At 32.8% G+C, this 18,967-nt stretch overlaps 1 protein-coding gene across 7 annotated transcripts in view; it reads right to left on the bottom strand.

Annotated features, from left to right (window-relative positions):
• LOC145694772 (serine/threonine-protein kinase S6KL-like) overlaps positions 1-18,967 on the bottom strand; it is a 388,845-nt gene that overhangs the window by 276,110 nt on the left and 93,768 nt on the right. The window contains exons 9-10 of one of the 7 annotated variants that reach the window (XM_081771398.1): positions 15,564-15,615; positions 12,099-12,576 (exon numbers count right to left, since the gene is read on the bottom strand). The exons of 5 other annotated variants lie outside the window; for them this stretch is intronic. In XM_081771398.1, coding sequence (XP_081627524.1) covers positions 12,557-12,576; positions 15,564-15,615 — 72 coding nt within the window. In that variant the 3' untranslated portion in view covers positions 12,099-12,556. Of the gene's footprint in view, positions 1-12,098; positions 12,577-15,563; positions 15,616-18,967 lie in introns of those variants that run through there. One more of the 7 variants, XM_081771399.1, reaches the window with a different exon arrangement.

The following is an 18,967-nucleotide window of genomic DNA, read 5'->3' as shown; positions in this document are numbered from 1 at the left end:
ACAAAGATAAGACAAAAAGTATAAACCAAGCTGGGTGCACAAATGCTTCCTTTCGGAGTTATAGGCTGCCGAAAACATGAAAAAAATCATTTTAAAGGTCCATTGCTCCAATACTATGGGACCTACCGTAATCGGGTCAAGACTTTATTTAGGAATTAGTATGTGTCCTATCCAAATATCCCTTTTTCAGAATTCTGCGCTCTTCCACGACCATTTTTGCAGAGGTAGTTGGCGCGCCCGTAGCCAAACTAAAATACACATACCTTTCTCAGAGCATGTTAAATAAATGAACTGTGTTTAACTGTATGTCATATTTTGTGTGCATTTTGTCGTCATTGCTATTACTACATTCTGTCCTGCATTCTCACTAGGATTCACAGTGCTCGCTGAAGCAGTTTGTTCTAATTGTTTCAAAATTCGCACTGCAACATTGAAACTGTGTTCTCTGTAGAGTACACAGTTGTAGAGTTCTCGGTAGAGTAAGGCTGTACATAAAGTCGTACATTCTAGCGCGAACCTTCCTGGGATGTTTATTAAGGAATTCCCCCTCACCTAGTTATAGTTAATGTAGAATATTGAAAATGTGCATGTATATTGATAAATATCTCTATAGGTTATGAGGAATATTTCATTTTTTAATTTATAACATTTTTTGTCTTACAGGCACTTAATTGAAAGAAAGTGTCAAGACGGGTAAAACTGAATCCCAAAAATTGATCAAGTTGCTGTACTTGAGAATTTACACACTAAGAAGACATTTGATGAAATGAAAGAGATTTATGCAGAGGAAACCTTATTATATGAAGTTGTGTAACACTGGCACCGTCAGTTCAAGTGTGCTCGGATTTACGTAGAAACAGCCCTCATTCCAGGGCAACTCAAGTCTGCCATCGACGAAGACAGCATTGGCAAGTGAAAGCCACCATTCGCCAACTAGCTCAAGGTGAAGATCTCCATAAATGAATAAAGGGATGGGAAAAGTACGGCCACTGAAGGTTTCTACATAAAGGTCTTATTTCGTTTATTTCAGTCAACCGTAAGTGGGTCTGGAGAAATCTTTAATGAACACTCCTCGTATATTCTGGCTTTGCGAGAATTTTCGTTATTTTTTACGTCTGCATATAGAGATTCATATTTCTAATGTTCGCTTACATGTTCTTGCCTCCCAATCCTTCTTCTTCTCTGCAAATTCCCCACATGATAGCGATAACTCTTAGATTGAATTGGAACAACTAAAAATTACCGTGACTAACAAACTAAGACGTCTTGCATTTATAATAAGTACTAAAGTATTTAATCCGTAACTTAAAATATTTTGAAGTTTGCAAATTAACGATATTCACAGACTACTTTTGTACTAAAAATAGGATGCGTACGAGCTATTCCAATTCTTCGAAATCGGAAGTACTACCACAAATGATTGTACTTTATTTGTATAGGTTACATTCTGCATTCAACTACTACGTACGCATTACATACGTAATGCTGACATATATTCTCTCTCTAAGAGAACGGCACCTAGCACATACAACAAACAATTTACGGTAAAGAGTACTTACGTACATTGCATTCGTACCAACAGATAATTGAAACTATATCTATTAACAGATAATTGGAAATATATCTATCTTTGACTCTTATATACCTCGGCAAACGATCCAGCCACTAGCCTATTACCGCATGCATCACTTTCAGTCTGCAACAAATATCAATTTAGAACTTCAAAATTGCGAAAAAAAATTTAAAGCAGGCATCCTCCTCTAAAATATTCTACAATCGTTAATTCAAAGGTTTAAAATCGAGCTTGCCGAAAGACCAATTGTCATTGATGATCAAGTCTGAGACATTGGACAGCAGCCAGCGTTGTGTCGGTTTTGGTCTATGCTCAGGTACCGAATCTTGTTGGAATGGCCACTGCAGCCCAGAAATGTGGTGCTTAAGGTGTTTCCAACCTCCGCTTATGCGCCAACTTCTACTTCTTAAGGAAAGCTTCACAACCGTATCCAACACTTCGCTTCGATAGTCTCGGAGAAATGCAACTATGTGATACTGCACATGACGTCCTCCACCAAATCATCATTGAAGCTGGGGAATCCCTATCTTGAAAAATTTGTTAGCGGCCTCCTGGAACTATGCTCACTCTATCATTTTAGCAGTTAACTTTTCATCTGTGCAAACGATTTGGCGGTGTCGACGTTTCGTGTATTTCTCAAACAATCTCTTTGTTCTTGTTCTTATGTGACGCAAACGTGCTGTAAATTGATCAGTGCTTCGTCAGTAGACTCCGGCTAAAATCTTCTTTAGTAATGCGTGACATAGTACGAAATGGAATTTTCATTACTTTTGCCATGATTTACTACTTCCTTGGCAGATCTCTGAGAACTCTCTGGGAAACAGCGTTAATGTCTGCTGCGTCCTCGTTTCGCATAGTCAAGTTACTCTTGCTCTATTAACGGCACAGGACGTTTTACTGTACTGGTTAATGGCGCCATATACCTTGTATGTGTGCGAGAGAGATTTATAGTAGATTCAAAAGCTCCCAAATCTCCATTGGTGTCTTGTTAAAATTGTATAGGGCGATCATAGCAATGTGGCCTTTGATTCCCCGGTCTATCTTCAATATGTTGCTGCTGCGACTCAACCGGTGTGCTTTGTATTGCTCCCAGTAATATATCATTGCATTACGTGTACCAAGTCTTAAGTGTCATCTGGAATTTCTGAAGAGGCGAGTGGAATTAGGGACAGAATAGTTGTACTAACCGCAATTGACGGGACAAGACTTCAAAAATATTGTATAAAGGCAAGAGGACTGGTAATCCGCATATTTGAAGCTAACATAATAAAATATACATAATAACATAGTAAAATAATGTAACACAACCTACTATGCTGTTAGCAAACAGGGTAATTCTCCATACTGATGTTCGGAGTAACTTGGAATAAGAAGGTTTCAGCAGATGATAGGGAGATCAAAATATAAAATATAAACTGAACTTCTTCCACTTCATGTAGGAGCTTATGTATCACTATTTTGATTCTCAGCACCAAAGTGAACTGTTACAATGTTCTTGTATGAAGCATGACGAACTTGCATTAGTCAATATCGAAATTAAGAAACATTTAGAAAGGAATTTATTAAATAACTTCACCAGAATGTTCAAGCTGAATTTGAATCCGAATGAATAGAGAGAAAAATTCGAAAAGGGAAGAAATCCCAATACTTTCCTACAAATCAAATACGAAAGTAACCACTAGGATTTACGTTTGTTTTTACGTTTTCTTTTAATGGAAGAGGCATATCCTATCTACATACGCAACAGAACAAGTTATTTCGCCTTTTTCGAAAATAGTTAAGATTGTGTTTTCTAGCTCGATTCGCTTGCACTTAATTGTACGACGATGTTCATCATTTTCTAAACCATGTGTCATTTTACCATTGGCCCCTCAGCAAGGTCACTCGATATAAAGGGTCATAACCGATTTTTCCTTACGACAATAGTGATTTTTATAAAAGAACATTCGAAAGAAATCGAAAGTGTGTTTCTTTCGTCTTCAGTACGGTTAAGCTATTCCTAAAACTTTAATGGGATAGTATGCAATGTTTACCCTACATCACATCTACGTCCCACACCTACATCACCAATTATACCTCATTATGATTAGCGAAACGTCGTCTTGGCAGCATTTTGAAACGATTTAAAAATGTTAACCGCCAATATATATCTCCTTTTAAAAAAGAAAAAAAAGGAGACAGATAATCAAGTGACACGTTTACATACTTCTCATATCATAGAGCGCAAAACACAAAAATGTAATTATTTACCCACGTGATGGTCTAAACAAACCCTGTCTTACCCTTTGTTCAAGAAATCAACTGTTTCTGCGCCCAACAGGTGTCCAAACAAAGAAGCAAATGGAAGATGATAATTGACAGAATAGCAAACCACATGAATTTGCAGTCTTCCTCAACTCCTTATAAGGATGCGTAGTTCTTGGGCAACTTCATTGGAAAACAAGGCACAACACGAATTACATAAAGTTTACGAAAAGCCATATGCCTAACCGGCATAACCGTGGAACGTAAAACTGAAAGATTTCATTTCATTTTCTGTGATAGAAAAAGAAAAATACACACGAAAAAGAAACTTTTTTGAAAGAAAGTACAGGTATTTTTCCACTAGAACCATGATGGAAGAAATAAGTGAAAAATGTTTAACCTTGTAAAACTCACGGTGCATTATTTATTATATGAAATATATGTCGTTAAACGACGCCTGGGTTTTGCTATTTGACGCGAAGATAGAGGATATTAAGATTATGACGTACTTTAATTGCATATAGTTTTGAAACTACTAATGATCTGTTGTTCTTCTGAGTACCTGAAGACGTAGGCTAAATTAGTGGAAATAAAGTTAAAAAGTAATAACTTCTATGTTCAAGTAATTAAATGAGTGAATTATGAAATTAAATTTAATCCTGTCAGGATAGAATTAAATACGATGAAACTTCTTTAGAAGTTTGCATGCATCGCGATACAAATAAATCTACATGCAACAGTTAACCAAGTACAATGATAGGATATTCCATATCCACAACTAGCAGAAATAATTTGTTTTGTTAAAGACTCAATCAGTATCTGTAGTAAAAATCAATAAATAATGAATGGTAAAATGAATTAGAATACGAGCTTTGTTCAGAAAGTATCCAACAATTTGTTTTGGCATAAAGAAATATAGTAAGGGAATCCTGGTTTGATACATGTATGTATATGATCTAATATGCATTCTTGATTATATTCCAGCCTGCAGAAACAGTTAGTCGCCAGCAGACCTCCGATGAATGATGAGTGACCGGAGTCGGAATTTCGTTTTTGACAAAACTATTGACAAACCTGAACAATGCTACTACATTAAATTTTGTGTCAAGCTTGGAGAATCCCAAATAGAAACGATCCGCAAGAAGACAGACTTTAATGAAGATACCATGTGCATCTCACGGATCCAATCTGGGCAACGGATTCACACTTTTCTGATCAAACACAGCATCCTCTCTTCCGCCATGGCTGCATGTGATTTCTGGCCCTTTCATAAGGTGAAAATGCCTCTGGAAAGAACCAAATTTCAGTCCAGAGAAGACATAATGTAGAATGTGATGGACCAGCTGCGAGCGCAGGAGGACTGTTGAGAGAAGTGTGGCAGCTTAAGGGGACTATTTTGAACGAGTTAATATAAGATTCTGGTATTTGAATACACAACGGAGCTCCCTCGTGGCTAAGCGGTTAGAGTACATGCCTTTGCTGTCAGAGACAGGTTCGATTCCCACTGGGTATTCATTTGTTTGGATTTCACGTTAAGCTGCAAGTCCACGTCTCATATAACCTCGCTGCTGAAAGCGAGCCTAAAATCTAAACAACTGTATGCTCAAATCGTTTATGAATAGAGGTCGGATACTTTCTGAACAAACCTCGTATCTTCAGTGTAGTTTTTGGTACATCATTTTAACAGGCACAATACTCGGCACCGGAAATATTTTTCTCGTCATTCGATAACAGTATCACACATAAAACTGCGTTATATACCCTGCTCCAAACTTACTTCAAAATACATATGAAAATAATACGAGTTATACACAGTTTCACCTATTTTTAAGAAATGAACGAACGAAAAAAAACCGCAAGTCACAACGAATCTTACCATCTGCAATTTTTCCATCACTTAAATTTAATAACGTGTTTTACCAAAATGCTAGATTAAACAATCAACGCTGCAACATTTTATTCAGTGTTTGACAAAATTTTCCCATATTCTCAAACAAATTTCTCCCTATTACCACTGTCATTTTGCCCAGGTATATCGTTCTTACTTGATCTTCCCTATTACGAAGGCGAATCAATAAGTAACACTCCCATCCGTATGAGTAAGGGTTCTCTTGAGCGTTGTTATCACGAAAGAGATTGTACACACATGATACGATCAAACACGGTTAAAAAACGTTGTCAGTGTAGTACTATTGTGTATTGAAACATGACGAGAATGGTTCATCTAAGTAATTTTGATCCTGGCTGAATTGCTGATCGGCTTGAGACCGACCAAAATAGCACAAAATATTACAGAATCATTCCAAAATACTTCAGAAAGCTGCTGTTACAAAAGAGCTTTACGAGCGCATGCTAGAAGGTGTACACAAGTTAACAGGGTCGATCGATAGGTCAGATGGTAAAAAGGAATCAATCTGCTACTCTAGCCCGAATTGGTCATGTTTATGCCAGTGCTTCTGGTGTCCATGTGTCCCTTACAACACAGATGCTCGCTTACTAAATGTATAGTGTTGGGTTGTACACCCGGAACCCAGTGAAGAAAGTTACGTTACAGTCCTGCGAAATTGATTTTTTGAAAAAAAAATAAAAGAGAAGTTTTCGCTAAGTTGTATGTGATTTGGTGTGCTAAGTTCGAAAATGACCTCCATTTTTGTCCATCAAGTCAGGATTTCTTTTGTAAAATTGATATCGATAACTTTGCTAAACTCCCATTTGAAAAGGAATTCTCTCCACCAATGTTGAATTTACTATCTGGCAACAGTGGTCTTTATGCATTTAAATCTACGTAAAATAATTGACTCTTGGGGAGGAAAATAGATTTGTCAACAATCGGTTTATTATAATAGGTTTAAATGGGTGAAAACCACTACTGCTAGATCGCAAAAGCCGCTCGTCAGTAGTGGTGGGCCACCAAAGTGGTCGAAGAACGTGGGGGTGGGGTGAGACAAGCGTCTTTTGTTTGGAAAAAAGGGGTGGTGGCAAGGTTACTGTTTTGTTCTTTTCTTCCACCTGCACCAGAAACTACTAACAATGGGTGTATTGTTATCGAGTGATTACATGCAGCGGAATATTGTTTAGGGAAAGCATGTTACACATGAACGCACATGAACGCAAGTGCATGTTACTTTTTCTATTTTATTCAAGAAAGTGGTGGAATGTTTACGTGAACAAATACACGTACGCAGGGGGAGATTGTTTTGAATTTTTAAGAAAAGAGATTTTTGTATAATGTACAAGAATTGTTAAATTATTGAGAAAGGTGAATGACCTTTTATTAGAATTTTATGTAATTCCGAGAATTTTACACTAATATTATCGAGGATTGTCGAAGATGCATGAACAATGTTTTACAACTGTAAATGAGATTTTTTGAAAATTACAAAGATCACTTATTTTGGTTTAGTTATATAAAAAAAAGTATTACAGCTTTTTTTGGGAAAAAATGTTTCAGATTTTAAGTTTAAAACTAGAAAAAATAAGAATAAGTATGGAAAGTTTAGTACAGTTACGTGAAATTCCGCGAGTGTTTGAAAATTAATTTAAAAATTTATAAGATGATATATGGATGATACACAAACATTATCGGAAAAGGACATAATGTGTAAATGTGGTGTAAACAAAGTAGACACGAATTGTACAAAGAAGGCAATACATGAGTGTAAAATGGAAGATGTTGCTATGTCCTGCATGCAGTCACAGATATTTTAAAGAAATGGGACATGAATGCTTATTTTTAGATGAAAACGTCATGAAATCGCGAGTAAAGGATATTATGCAAAACACAGATGTGGAACAAAATATATGTTTGACGTACGCAAAATCACATGTTATCGGTTTGCTTACAAGAGAATCATTTTATAAAACACTTTAATTAAGATACACTGAAAAAATGTTTTTAAACGAGAAAATGTGTATTATATTTTGAGTTTGAACATTTAACATTTGTAAATATATCTTAGAAGAAGAAACTAAAATTACCAGTAAGGATATTTGTATTACAGAAGAAAAAATGTGAAATTTATAAATTTCTTTTACAAAAGTTGATATTAGGTATTGTTATTACCAAATATTTAAAGAAAACGTTGGAAACTAATGTGTTTAATACTTACTTTTCATTTTCACATTATTTCATGTATAGTATTTCACGTTTGTATTATATTAATTTTTCACTGTAACTTATTTCATCTTAAGAAATCATTTAAAGAATTACTTGGAAAATATTCTACAACTGTTTTGACTTATGAGTTTTACATATTGGAAGAAATGAATAAGTAAAATTTATTCACAACAAATAATTTATTATGAGTGATCGAAACACTTTACTTTTAACATTTTTTAACTTACATATTGTTTTACAAACATGTATTTTTATTTTGCAACTTGTATTGAAAACTTGCATTTTCAATTTTACATTAACATTTTTGCTTGCAAACATTTAAAATAAGAGTTTCATGTAATGAAATGAACATATTAAGAATTGCATTTTTGTTTTACAAGCACGTATTTTTAAAAAAATATTAACATTTTCGTTTTGCATACTTACATCTCAAATAAGTTAATGTTATGAAATGAAATGAACATATTAAGAATTATTTTTTTAATTTTACAAATATGCATTTTTTAAATTTTAACATTTTACTTATTGAGTTCAACATAGTTAAAACAGTGTATAAAGAATTGATTAAAACATTATTTTCTTAAGATTTTTGTATAAAGAATTGTACAACTAAGTAACAGTTTTAGAACTTAAAATACAGAATTAACCGCAAGAGCGCGATAGTTGAGAGCGTAGAAATACTTTTTTCTCAATCTTCTGGTAGATCGGGTCAGTTGTTGAGAATATTTTCTTGTTAGAGGATGTCTCTTTTTTGCTGTTAATAATCGTGTTTATTGTTCAGTTTGTTTTCTGCATTAGTAAATTATAAACTGTACGTGTGAAAATTCATATATTGACATTAATTGTATTAAATTAGCTTTAATTAAGTTGACATCATACCGTTTTGCTATGTGGAGCACGTTATTATTATATATTCAAAAAATCACTATTCACATGTGTATTTCTAAAAGCAAAGATGTATTGGACTTGGAAGCTTTCACTATTTTAATACAAGATACATGCAAACAAATAAGAAATCATAATATTCATAGTAAGAAGGATCATATTCTTATACAGTATAATTTTCTTAGTTTATGAAAGCATTATATTTCATTTCTTACTGCACGATTGAGATTTTCCAAAACATATTTTTACATAAAGATTTTCTACACTTTACGTACATGAATGCAGGAAAATCATTTTAACTTTTGTGGAAACAGATATTGTATTACACATACGTATTCATTGAAATTTTGTACGCATGCGCATTCGTTAAAAATTTGTACACATGCGTATTTGTATCTGTAGGAACATTACTTAAATATTATAGTATTCGTGAATTTGAGTACTAGACGAGTATTTTCTTCTGAGTATATATCGCCAAGAGAAAAAGACGGTAAACTCGAAACTCGTATATTTTAAGATCCATGTGATCTGATAAAATGAAAATTTTTTATTCTAGGCAGGGCATTGTTGAATCGTTTAGAAGACATTAAAGATATGATGTTCAAATTCGTTTTCAAAAAGTGTATCCTAATACACACATTGAAATTTCTGAATTAGACAATGTGAATTGTAAGTGATCGTTTTGAAATAAGTGAATTATGTGTGAAAGAAATTTTTGAGAATTATAAACTGAGTGAACTTGGACTTTATTAACATATCTACCTGTATATCTTTGATTATCTCCAATATAATTTCGCAGAGTGGTATAGCACCTACATGATAACCTATGTATTTCGTCTTCATTTGTAAAATTACACTTCACCTTTGAGCGAGCAGTGTTTAACTGCAATACAGCTCTTAGCCGAACCTAGACTTTCGTAACGATTTTTCATACTCAGTTACCGCTAGACTTTCAGATCTTGTAATATTGAATAACACCACATGCTTTTCAAATATTCTTTTACCGTCTCTTTCTATTGACAATTTACTTAGATGTGTCATTCATCTTCCCTATTTACAGATGTATATCTTTATTCTTGTTGAATTTATACTGCTCACGAGTGTATTTACATCTATACGATTATGTTCAGATATTTACTGTAAAATCCTTTCTAAAGCTTCATAATTCCTGTTTATATTTCTTTTCATATCCTTATATTGGCATTACTGTTGTAAATTATTGTTTTGATCTAGTTATGTTTTCTGCATCGAAGTACGATTAAATAATATTTTATTATTCATGGCATTACTTGTCTTAAATCAGTTGCCTCCAACATTAGAAATAAATACCATTTCTTATTTTAGACATGATTCGTTTTTATCAAGGTAGTTCTTTTTCCTATTTGGAGTATTTTTCCTCATTATATGTACAAGAATGCTTCAATCGAAGAGCGCCTTCCTCTGGTGTGTTCTGAATCATATCATTTTATGACCAAAACAAAAGACTTCAAATTCACAATAATTTGTTCGATAATAAATGTCCGTGCATTTTCCCCTGGGGTACCTCACACTATATTTATCTTCCATCAGCAATGATTTGTCTTAAACAGTGAACTGTTAACCTAGTCGGTATAATTGTATGACATGAAACTTAGCTAACTTTCTTGTTTACTACTACTCATATATGTTGATATCAACTGTTAGTTTACATCCGAATAATGTTCTATCTATAATATACATTTGTGCAATATTATAGACAATCACAAGCTGCCACAATTATGAAATCGATCAAATTACTGATATCTGAACTTATTTTTCTACACTGATCTAATTTTCAGTTTTGTCATTTAAAAAATCAGTTTGTTTCAGAGATCCCCATTCTTCTTTACACTCAAAATTTATTCGAATGAATAATTCTCCCATTAAAAGACAATTTTTTCAAACAATGAGATAAGTCAAGTAATTTACTCACAATAACAATTTTACCGCTCCTTTGATCGTGTGGTCATCACCCATTTGGATTGTATTTTTGTTCATCATATCGTTTAATTCAAGGCAGTATTTTAGAACTGTAAAATATTTAGCATAACGACAAACAAATTGTCAGCTCACTGTCTTAACCTCCCTTTATGAAATTTAGTGACTGCCAAGCTTACCTCACGATGCTAAGTAAAGATTAAGCTCAAATTCATTTCAACGGTGTTAAAGGGTAATGGATTTTCTCTTAAAGGACACAGATTCGAAGACTACAATCTTATCCATGGATTATCTCCTTCGAACTTCAAGCAAAATCTATAACAAAGAATGAGTCTCAACCACAGAATATTTACCTTGATTGTCGGAACTGATATATCAGGAACCATAATATTTTACTTAGTTACCAAAGAAAGAAAAAAAGCTTGACATTAGATATTTAAGTGCCTGAGCAACACGCTTCGATTCCAGCTTGAGCTAACCAAACTGTGTTGGACAAACACTAATTGAGTGGCTTTTATTATTTACTTAACTACGTTTCCTTGAACGGAAAAAAGCTTATTCGTGAAACACAAATATTTCGTAAGGAATTTATTCTAATACCGAAACAAGTGTGACAAGTCTCCCTTGTTTTAAGTGCTTCATCTACAACTACCTATTTTTATTTATCGTTTCCAATACTAGTTGAATCTGACAAATTACAGTGAAGCAATGACAATTTTTGCCGAGATATTATTTATAAGAATATGTTGGAAATTATATTTCAGAGTATAAAGAAATAATACGTTTAAAATTTCATTTTTTACGAATAAAACAATTTTCGACATACCATGGCTGTAATTTTACTGAGAAACCAATGTCAGATACGTTTCAAAGATAAGATTTGCCCCAACACAATATTCTGAGTTATTAGAATTGCAACTCTACCAGAAAATCAAGTAAAAGCGCTCTTCTCTGATAATCAAATTCTTTTACTTTAAAACTAGGCACTGAGAATTTCAGACTCTTTTAAAAGAAATATCTAACCCCGGTATTTCCTAGAATACCCCATTTTATTTAATATCCTACTAAAAATAATATTTTTCTAAGAGTGGGAAATAAGAACTATTGTACTACAGCTCAGTTTCCACCTAAAAACTTATTTTCAAACTCGAAAAGAGCTTTACCTTTCAGTTTCAGAATCAGAAATAATTGTCAAATACAAGAAAGGTTTTCCCTTTTCTACACTTCTTGTGAAACCTGAGCCTTCACTTTTTCTTTTCCCTTCTACAAATACTAATAAACAGGACAAGGATTATGGAATAAAACAGCAAATTTTAAGTATAAATGGCATTTTATTTCTTATTTATTTTTTCAAAACTTACAATTCTTTTTTTCATCAGAATTTTCTTAATCATAAAACGTGTTCTCCTGATCCATTAAAATATGGATACTGGTAATAATCGTAATATGTGTTAATAACTAATCGTAACAATAGTTTCCAATTGTAATTCGAACAATTTAAAAATTATGTAAAAATGTCCCAATTGTAATAACATATTATAAAACTCAATTAATTCTGTTCGGTAACAGTTTTTCATCTTCATGAATATTTTCATTCTGCTCACCTTTACGAATATTTTTCACTAGTATCACGTAATCTTGTACATCATCTACTACTATCACCTTGTCATCTACTACTATCACATCATCTACCTCGCCATCTTGTATTACTATCACATCATCTTCTACATGTTCAAATTCATGAATCTTGTCACCATCAGGCAAAACTCATAAGTGAGATCTCACATCGGTTTGCATGCCGCTGAAATAGATAAAATGATTTCAACTGAAAATATGAAGTGAAAGCTAACATTAATACCAAAATTAAAGCAATATTCAACACTCTCGGTATTATAACTAATAAGGAAAGAGAATACTGGTAAAATATTCTAATTAAAACACGAGGTTTTTCATTCCTCACAAATCTATGAATTCAGTTTCATAATTATCGATACCATTTCAAAGATTTTAAACTGCAATTTTATTGCAGAAGCATCTCACCCGTGGACCGTACCACATTTTTAAGAAAATACTCTACAAGTAATAGATGTACATATTGCTTAAAATTCAATATAATTTGATCTTTACCCACTTGAATTTATGACAACAATCATGTCAGTCTTATTCAACAAATAGAGTTGTGGTTGTCCGTTTACCTTCTGCGACCTTATTTTACGTTAAAAATGTTATTTTCCACAACAGCTAATGTGATTTAACTACTTTTAATAACTAAACAATCTAACTATAACAACTATGATTTAAAAATGTTAAGATATGCTACAAATATATTTTTCACCTAAATACACGTGCAACTTCCTAAAACTGACCTTCGGTACAACTGACCCGGGTTCGATTCCTAGATAAATCGTTTTCACAGTAGATGTTCTTCCAACCTAACATATAGAAGCTAAAGCACATCATCAATTCTACTTTTCCTTCCCTCCATGTACCTAAACAATTTATAAAACATTGACGAAAAAGTACATATAAATGTATAGTTCGCCTTATGAAACGTTATAGTCTGTAATCTATTTCTCCATAGATACATTTCCTAAAATCCAGCCTCAAAACATTTTATATACGATTTTCGCAACCCTCATACAACATCAACTGTGAATGAAATCTCATTAAGTATAGCATTTGATCTAATTTCAGCATTCTTTTCATATCCATATTTTATAATACGTCCTCAAAATATTTTATACGGTTTTCAAAGATTCGTTTACAATATATTAATATATAGTCATTGATCCAATTTCTGCGTTCTTCTTCATACGCACATTTATAAAATTCGCCCTCAAAACGTTTATCGACACATTCATTTTGTAGCTTACATTATCTTCTGTACGCTGATCAATTTACTTCGTAATTTTTAACTCCTCTCGGCAAAAATTTCTAATTGCGTCCCTAAACTAATATTACTCTTTTCATTCACAAGGTTCTTTCATACACAAAATAATATAATTACTAGAAGTACCAATAATAATAATTCTACTTTAAGTTACTTATCAAAAACAAAATAGCTTAAACTCAATATTACGAAAAGCGATCAAAATAAGCTTAGGATATGACCCTTTCATTTCCTCTATATAGAATTCTTTACTAAAAACAAAATCCAAAGTATACAACAGAAATCACGCCAAACGTATGCCTAGCGGACCCTTCTATTTAAAAAAGTCGCAAAATAACGAAGGACGTTTGACAATTTGTTAAGATCATAGCATGGAGCGTCTACTTTACGGGTCAGAGACGTGTACATTCAGAAAACCATTTCAAATCGTATGCTCTAAAAAAATGAAAACGTACTAAAGTAAACTAATGAATGTCATCTTATTCGGCAGCCGAATTGAATTCCCGTGTTAAGAGGGAAAAACAGGAAGAGGAAGACCAAACAGTTCTCCCAAAAGAAGAGAAAGTTTACATGTTCAGATAAACACCTTCAAGAAATTATTATATATTCTTCTTGATACACACATTTTCAATAAGGTCTTATACTTGAAAAATAATTCATTTGATTTTCCTTACTTAGATTGTAAACAAATTGTAGGACATCGTCACAAGGAAAGAAATACTTATGTACCAAAATATTATTCAATAGAAACTAATGAGACTACTAAAAATTGTCTGATAAATCAATCATCAAACTGATTCTTTTCTCTACCTCTAAGTAAAAAATTAGTCTTTCAGTTATAGATTTTTCTACTGCAAGTTGTCTTTAAATTTCAGTCTAAGTAATTTTCCATTTTACATTCTGAATTCACCAAACGGTTATTTACTTTGTTCTGTATAACATATTAAACAAATATACGCTATAACGAAAGTCAGTAATATCCACACGTAAGAAGATCTACCATTTCCACAGTATAATAATAATAAAAAGTACTAAACCAAGTGATTCCGCGTGGTGTAGTCGCTAACGCTCTCACCTTCGTTGCAAGTGCTCAAGCTGAAAAAGTGTAACAACCATCCTGCGTGAAGTTTATCTCATTCACACTAAGTAAATGCCGAGATGATACCCAACATACAGGTTTCAGTTCATCTTTCCTTCTAATTGCCAGGTTAGTGTGATCGCCGAGGAGGGACGTCAGCCCTCATGCATGATGGGTTAAATAATCTTAGTTACCAACAGTCTACAAATCCAATGCCTCCCTATGATAATTAGATACGCACTCTTAACACTGTGTGAAAGACTAAATTTCATACGTCCATTCCATTAATACAATTTATTAAAACTAAAACCGTTAGTATATAAAAGGTGAGTCCGTGATAAAGAATTTCTCTCAAAGTCCCTGGTTTGATCCCTTCTCACGTCAAGGGATTATAGAAAATAACACTATGTAAAGATGTTTATCTAACACGTAAAAAGCTCAGCATTGACTTCAGTTCTTAGCTAAAAACTGTGTTCGGTTTCTACTATATCCAACTAAATACATGGGCTTTAGGTCTTCCTAATATTTGTTATCAATTAAAACTTTTAAAAGCAATTCTACTTTCTTTCATTTACATGTCAACACCAATCTAACAAGTTTCCTATTGTTGAGGATGTTATAAAAATTTTAATAAAACAATAATTTTACTTTGCTGTAACTTTTCCTGAAATATGCTTGTCTTTAAAATAAGCGATTATGTTTCGCAACCATATACTATAACATAAAAGCAAATATTTTAAACCAACAAAACTTACAGTTCGCTTTAAAACACAAAAATTATCACAGAGTAAGCACACAAATAAATGAAACTAGTTTTCACCTGAAATCAAACAATAAAAGGTTCTCACTGTTCTTTTTTGCAACAAAGAAATCTAAAAAGAAAAAATAAAACAATTTAATTACTTATAAATTTCATTATAGTTAATCACACACACACATATACATACATATATAAATATCAGGATTTTGTTTAAAACAAATGATTAAAACTTGTTTTAAACAATTGATTTTGTTTAAAAGAAACTTTGCATACGTTTTAAACATTTTAAACACGTGTATTTTTAAGACTTATTTTAAACATACGTTTATTTTATTTTTGTAAAAAAAATCTGCCAGAGGAAAAAAATGTCAAAAGTGCGACCCATTCAGAAGATTGTTTTCTTCCCATGTGTATGTTTTGATTTCTCGTAGCTACAGCAGGTCAATGTGATTTACAATTTTGTCTGTTTTTTCCTTATTTTTAACGTATATTGTTTGTTTATATCCTCAGTTTACTTGTGAGAAAGTGTCGTACTCCAAGGTTGGACTACTTGTAGAACTGATATTAAAAAATAAATAATATAATTATCATGGAAACAAATATTTGTGTTATATTCAGAAAACAAACAAAAGGTTATTTTCTAAATTGCGGTTCTGAAACTAAAATATCGCAGCCATTTGTTGATACAGTACATTGATTCTCAGTCTCCGTACAACTTTGAATCGCTTAATATGAGTTTTACGGGAAGAAAAGAGGACATCATTTGGAGCACATTTATTAAAGTAACTGAAACTCCATCCGATAAGAAACCGACCATACGAGCTCGTTGCGAAACGTGTAAGAAAGTAATGGTTCATTTAGTTCAAATAATACAGAATCACTGTGAAAAATGCAATGGTGTGAAAAAACTGAAAACCCAAACAGATGGTAAAAGTGTTGATCGGAAAATTGCTCCTGATGATTCCAACGTCAGTGATGTGGTTGAGATGCAACTGGTAACTTCAGGTAAGAATTATTTTTTTATCAACAATATCTTTTTCATTATATTATGGAAATTTTATTTCGCCCTCTTCCCAACATCAGTTCTAAATTTTCTTAAAACTTTACACACTGGCATAGCTTGTACGAAGGGACCAGGCCAGAAAGCGCAAGGTATGGCAGTCGCCCGCGTAACTAAGCATTAAAGCGTGATACTTATTGTAACATCAATGCCGAACATTTCTGTCGGACAATTTTACCTCAATTTGTTCGTCTGTCTATATGTATGCGCCAGGCTACAGAGCCCAATTTTCGGTCTTTTAACATTAACTGTTGAGGGTAGGGGCACGAGACGTCGGAATTTGGTGTATAAATTTTGGCTGCGATCCGACGTAAAATTTCGAAATTAATGGTTCGGATCCCACTTTAAATAGAAAGATTTGTCTCATATAGCCTTGCTACTGACGAAATACTAATCAATCTAACTAAAACTAATTTTATGCGTTTCCAACAAACTTGGGTTGCAGGATAAATTTGGCTGTAACTCAGTTATTATAAAATATTTTTAGATATGGGGCGTTCAGATCACAAGCGATCCAAGTCCATTTTCAGACAGGTTCACTTTTGCTCAGCAAACGCAGTATTTTCGCAACCAAGGGTAAGAAATAAATGAAAATATTACGTGAAAGGGTGTAGATTATATTTTCATAGGACAACCGCTAGACAAGAGTGTTGAGAGAATGGGGGAGGAGGGCTATTTCCCCCTCGCTTATAAATGTAAGATATAACAAGAGATTGTGTACGTTGCAGCGTGGGAATGATTAACAAGTTCCTAATGCCATAGTCAATGATGCATAATTACGTTAAATAAATGTAGGGTGTCCAAAAGAATACACCGACGGGAAACGTCATATTTTCACAACCGCGAATGCGAAATGAAAAAAATTTACATGACAAGATACAATCTAGAATTTTATATAATTGCCCCTAGAGGGGGCCGTTCGTGTAATCATTCGCCCCTTACCCTAAATTTCAGATTTTGGGGGTATCCCACACCCTTTCGCATAGTTTTAATTTGTTTTGTAATCTTGACTATGAAGATATTACGCTTAGAAACAGAATTAATTTGCTGAGTAAAACTGAACTTTATTGAAAATGGATTTGTGTCCATTGTGCTCTGAACGCCCCAAATATTACCATTCTTCAAAAAAGTTATTGACAAAAAACAATTACATAGGCTTGCAGAAAGTAAGCAAACATGAAGTGTGCTTCAAACATTGCTTTTCGAAAATTTATTTTAAAATAATTTTTTTAGAATCAGTTTTCGGAAATAGTAATCAAATTTTGCAATAAAAATCTTACACGCCTCCACGAAACGTGAGCTTAGCCCCTAAATGCGTTAACTAGAAACCTTTCAGAAGCAGTAACTCCGAAATGACTTGCCTCACACAACCCTATTTCTGGTGAAATTCTAGCCTTAAAACATGTAACATGACTTCTTTTGCATTTTGCATTTCTAACACCAACCAAAGATGTACGCCATAATACTTGATAGCACTACCTGATATGTCAGACTACTTCTAAATTTAATTATTCTCCCACAACCCGTTCTCTATACACAAGGATGGTGAGGATTTTTGTTTTGCCATATATATTGGTAGATTATGTGAAATCTCTATAGTAGGTAGATTTTAAAATCTACCTAAATAGCTTATTACAACCAAGAAAGTACTTACGAGTCACTAGCAAGAGGGTGTAATAAAAGGGAGTGGTGATATGAAATAAGTTGAGAATTACTAATCTACACTGAAATATCTTGTACCCAACACAGTGTAGTCTTAACGAGAATAAAATAAATGAAAAGTGGTTGCAAGCGCAAAAGTCTTAATAAATACGTTATTATATAATGCTTTAGACTGTTCAAAATGTTTAAAACATGTTTTTGGTATGTTTTAAAACATGTTTAAACATTTTGAACGCCTTTTTCATGTTTTAAACATACCTTTTGTTCTTTTTTAAAAATATTTTTTCTAACATACACACACACACACACACACACATATATATATATATATATATATATATATATATATATATATATATATATATATATATATATATATACTGATTCCTAAGAAAAACAAACGAATATTTTTCATCGTTAGTCTTTAAAATGATGATATAAATTAGCCTAACGTTAGTTACCAATTTTAATTTCCCAATAATAATAATAATAATATAAATCAAATCTCATATAGTATGATACTAAAACGTTTAATAAAGTCTAATCAGCTAGAAAAAGTGAGCTTTTTCATTATTTCAATATATTTAAGGAAACAGAAATCAACTTACCTTCCAAATATAAGTATTCTGTAAGATCAAATTTCAACAACACGTTAGCAGTAAATTACCAATGGCAAAACACTTAGATGTGCGTGCACGAAATCAAAAATCAAAATGCTTCTCTTTTCCGAAACATGAGTTTT

Source organism: Thermobia domestica, chromosome 9 (genome assembly GCF_964235325.1).
Source record: "Thermobia domestica chromosome 9, izTheDome1.hap1.1, whole genome shotgun sequence".
Classification (NCBI taxonomy): domain Eukaryota; kingdom Metazoa; phylum Arthropoda; class Insecta; order Zygentoma; family Lepismatidae; genus Thermobia; species Thermobia domestica.
The sequence above is the reverse complement of the archived record's forward strand: the minus strand, read 5'-3'. Positions and strand labels throughout refer to the sequence as shown.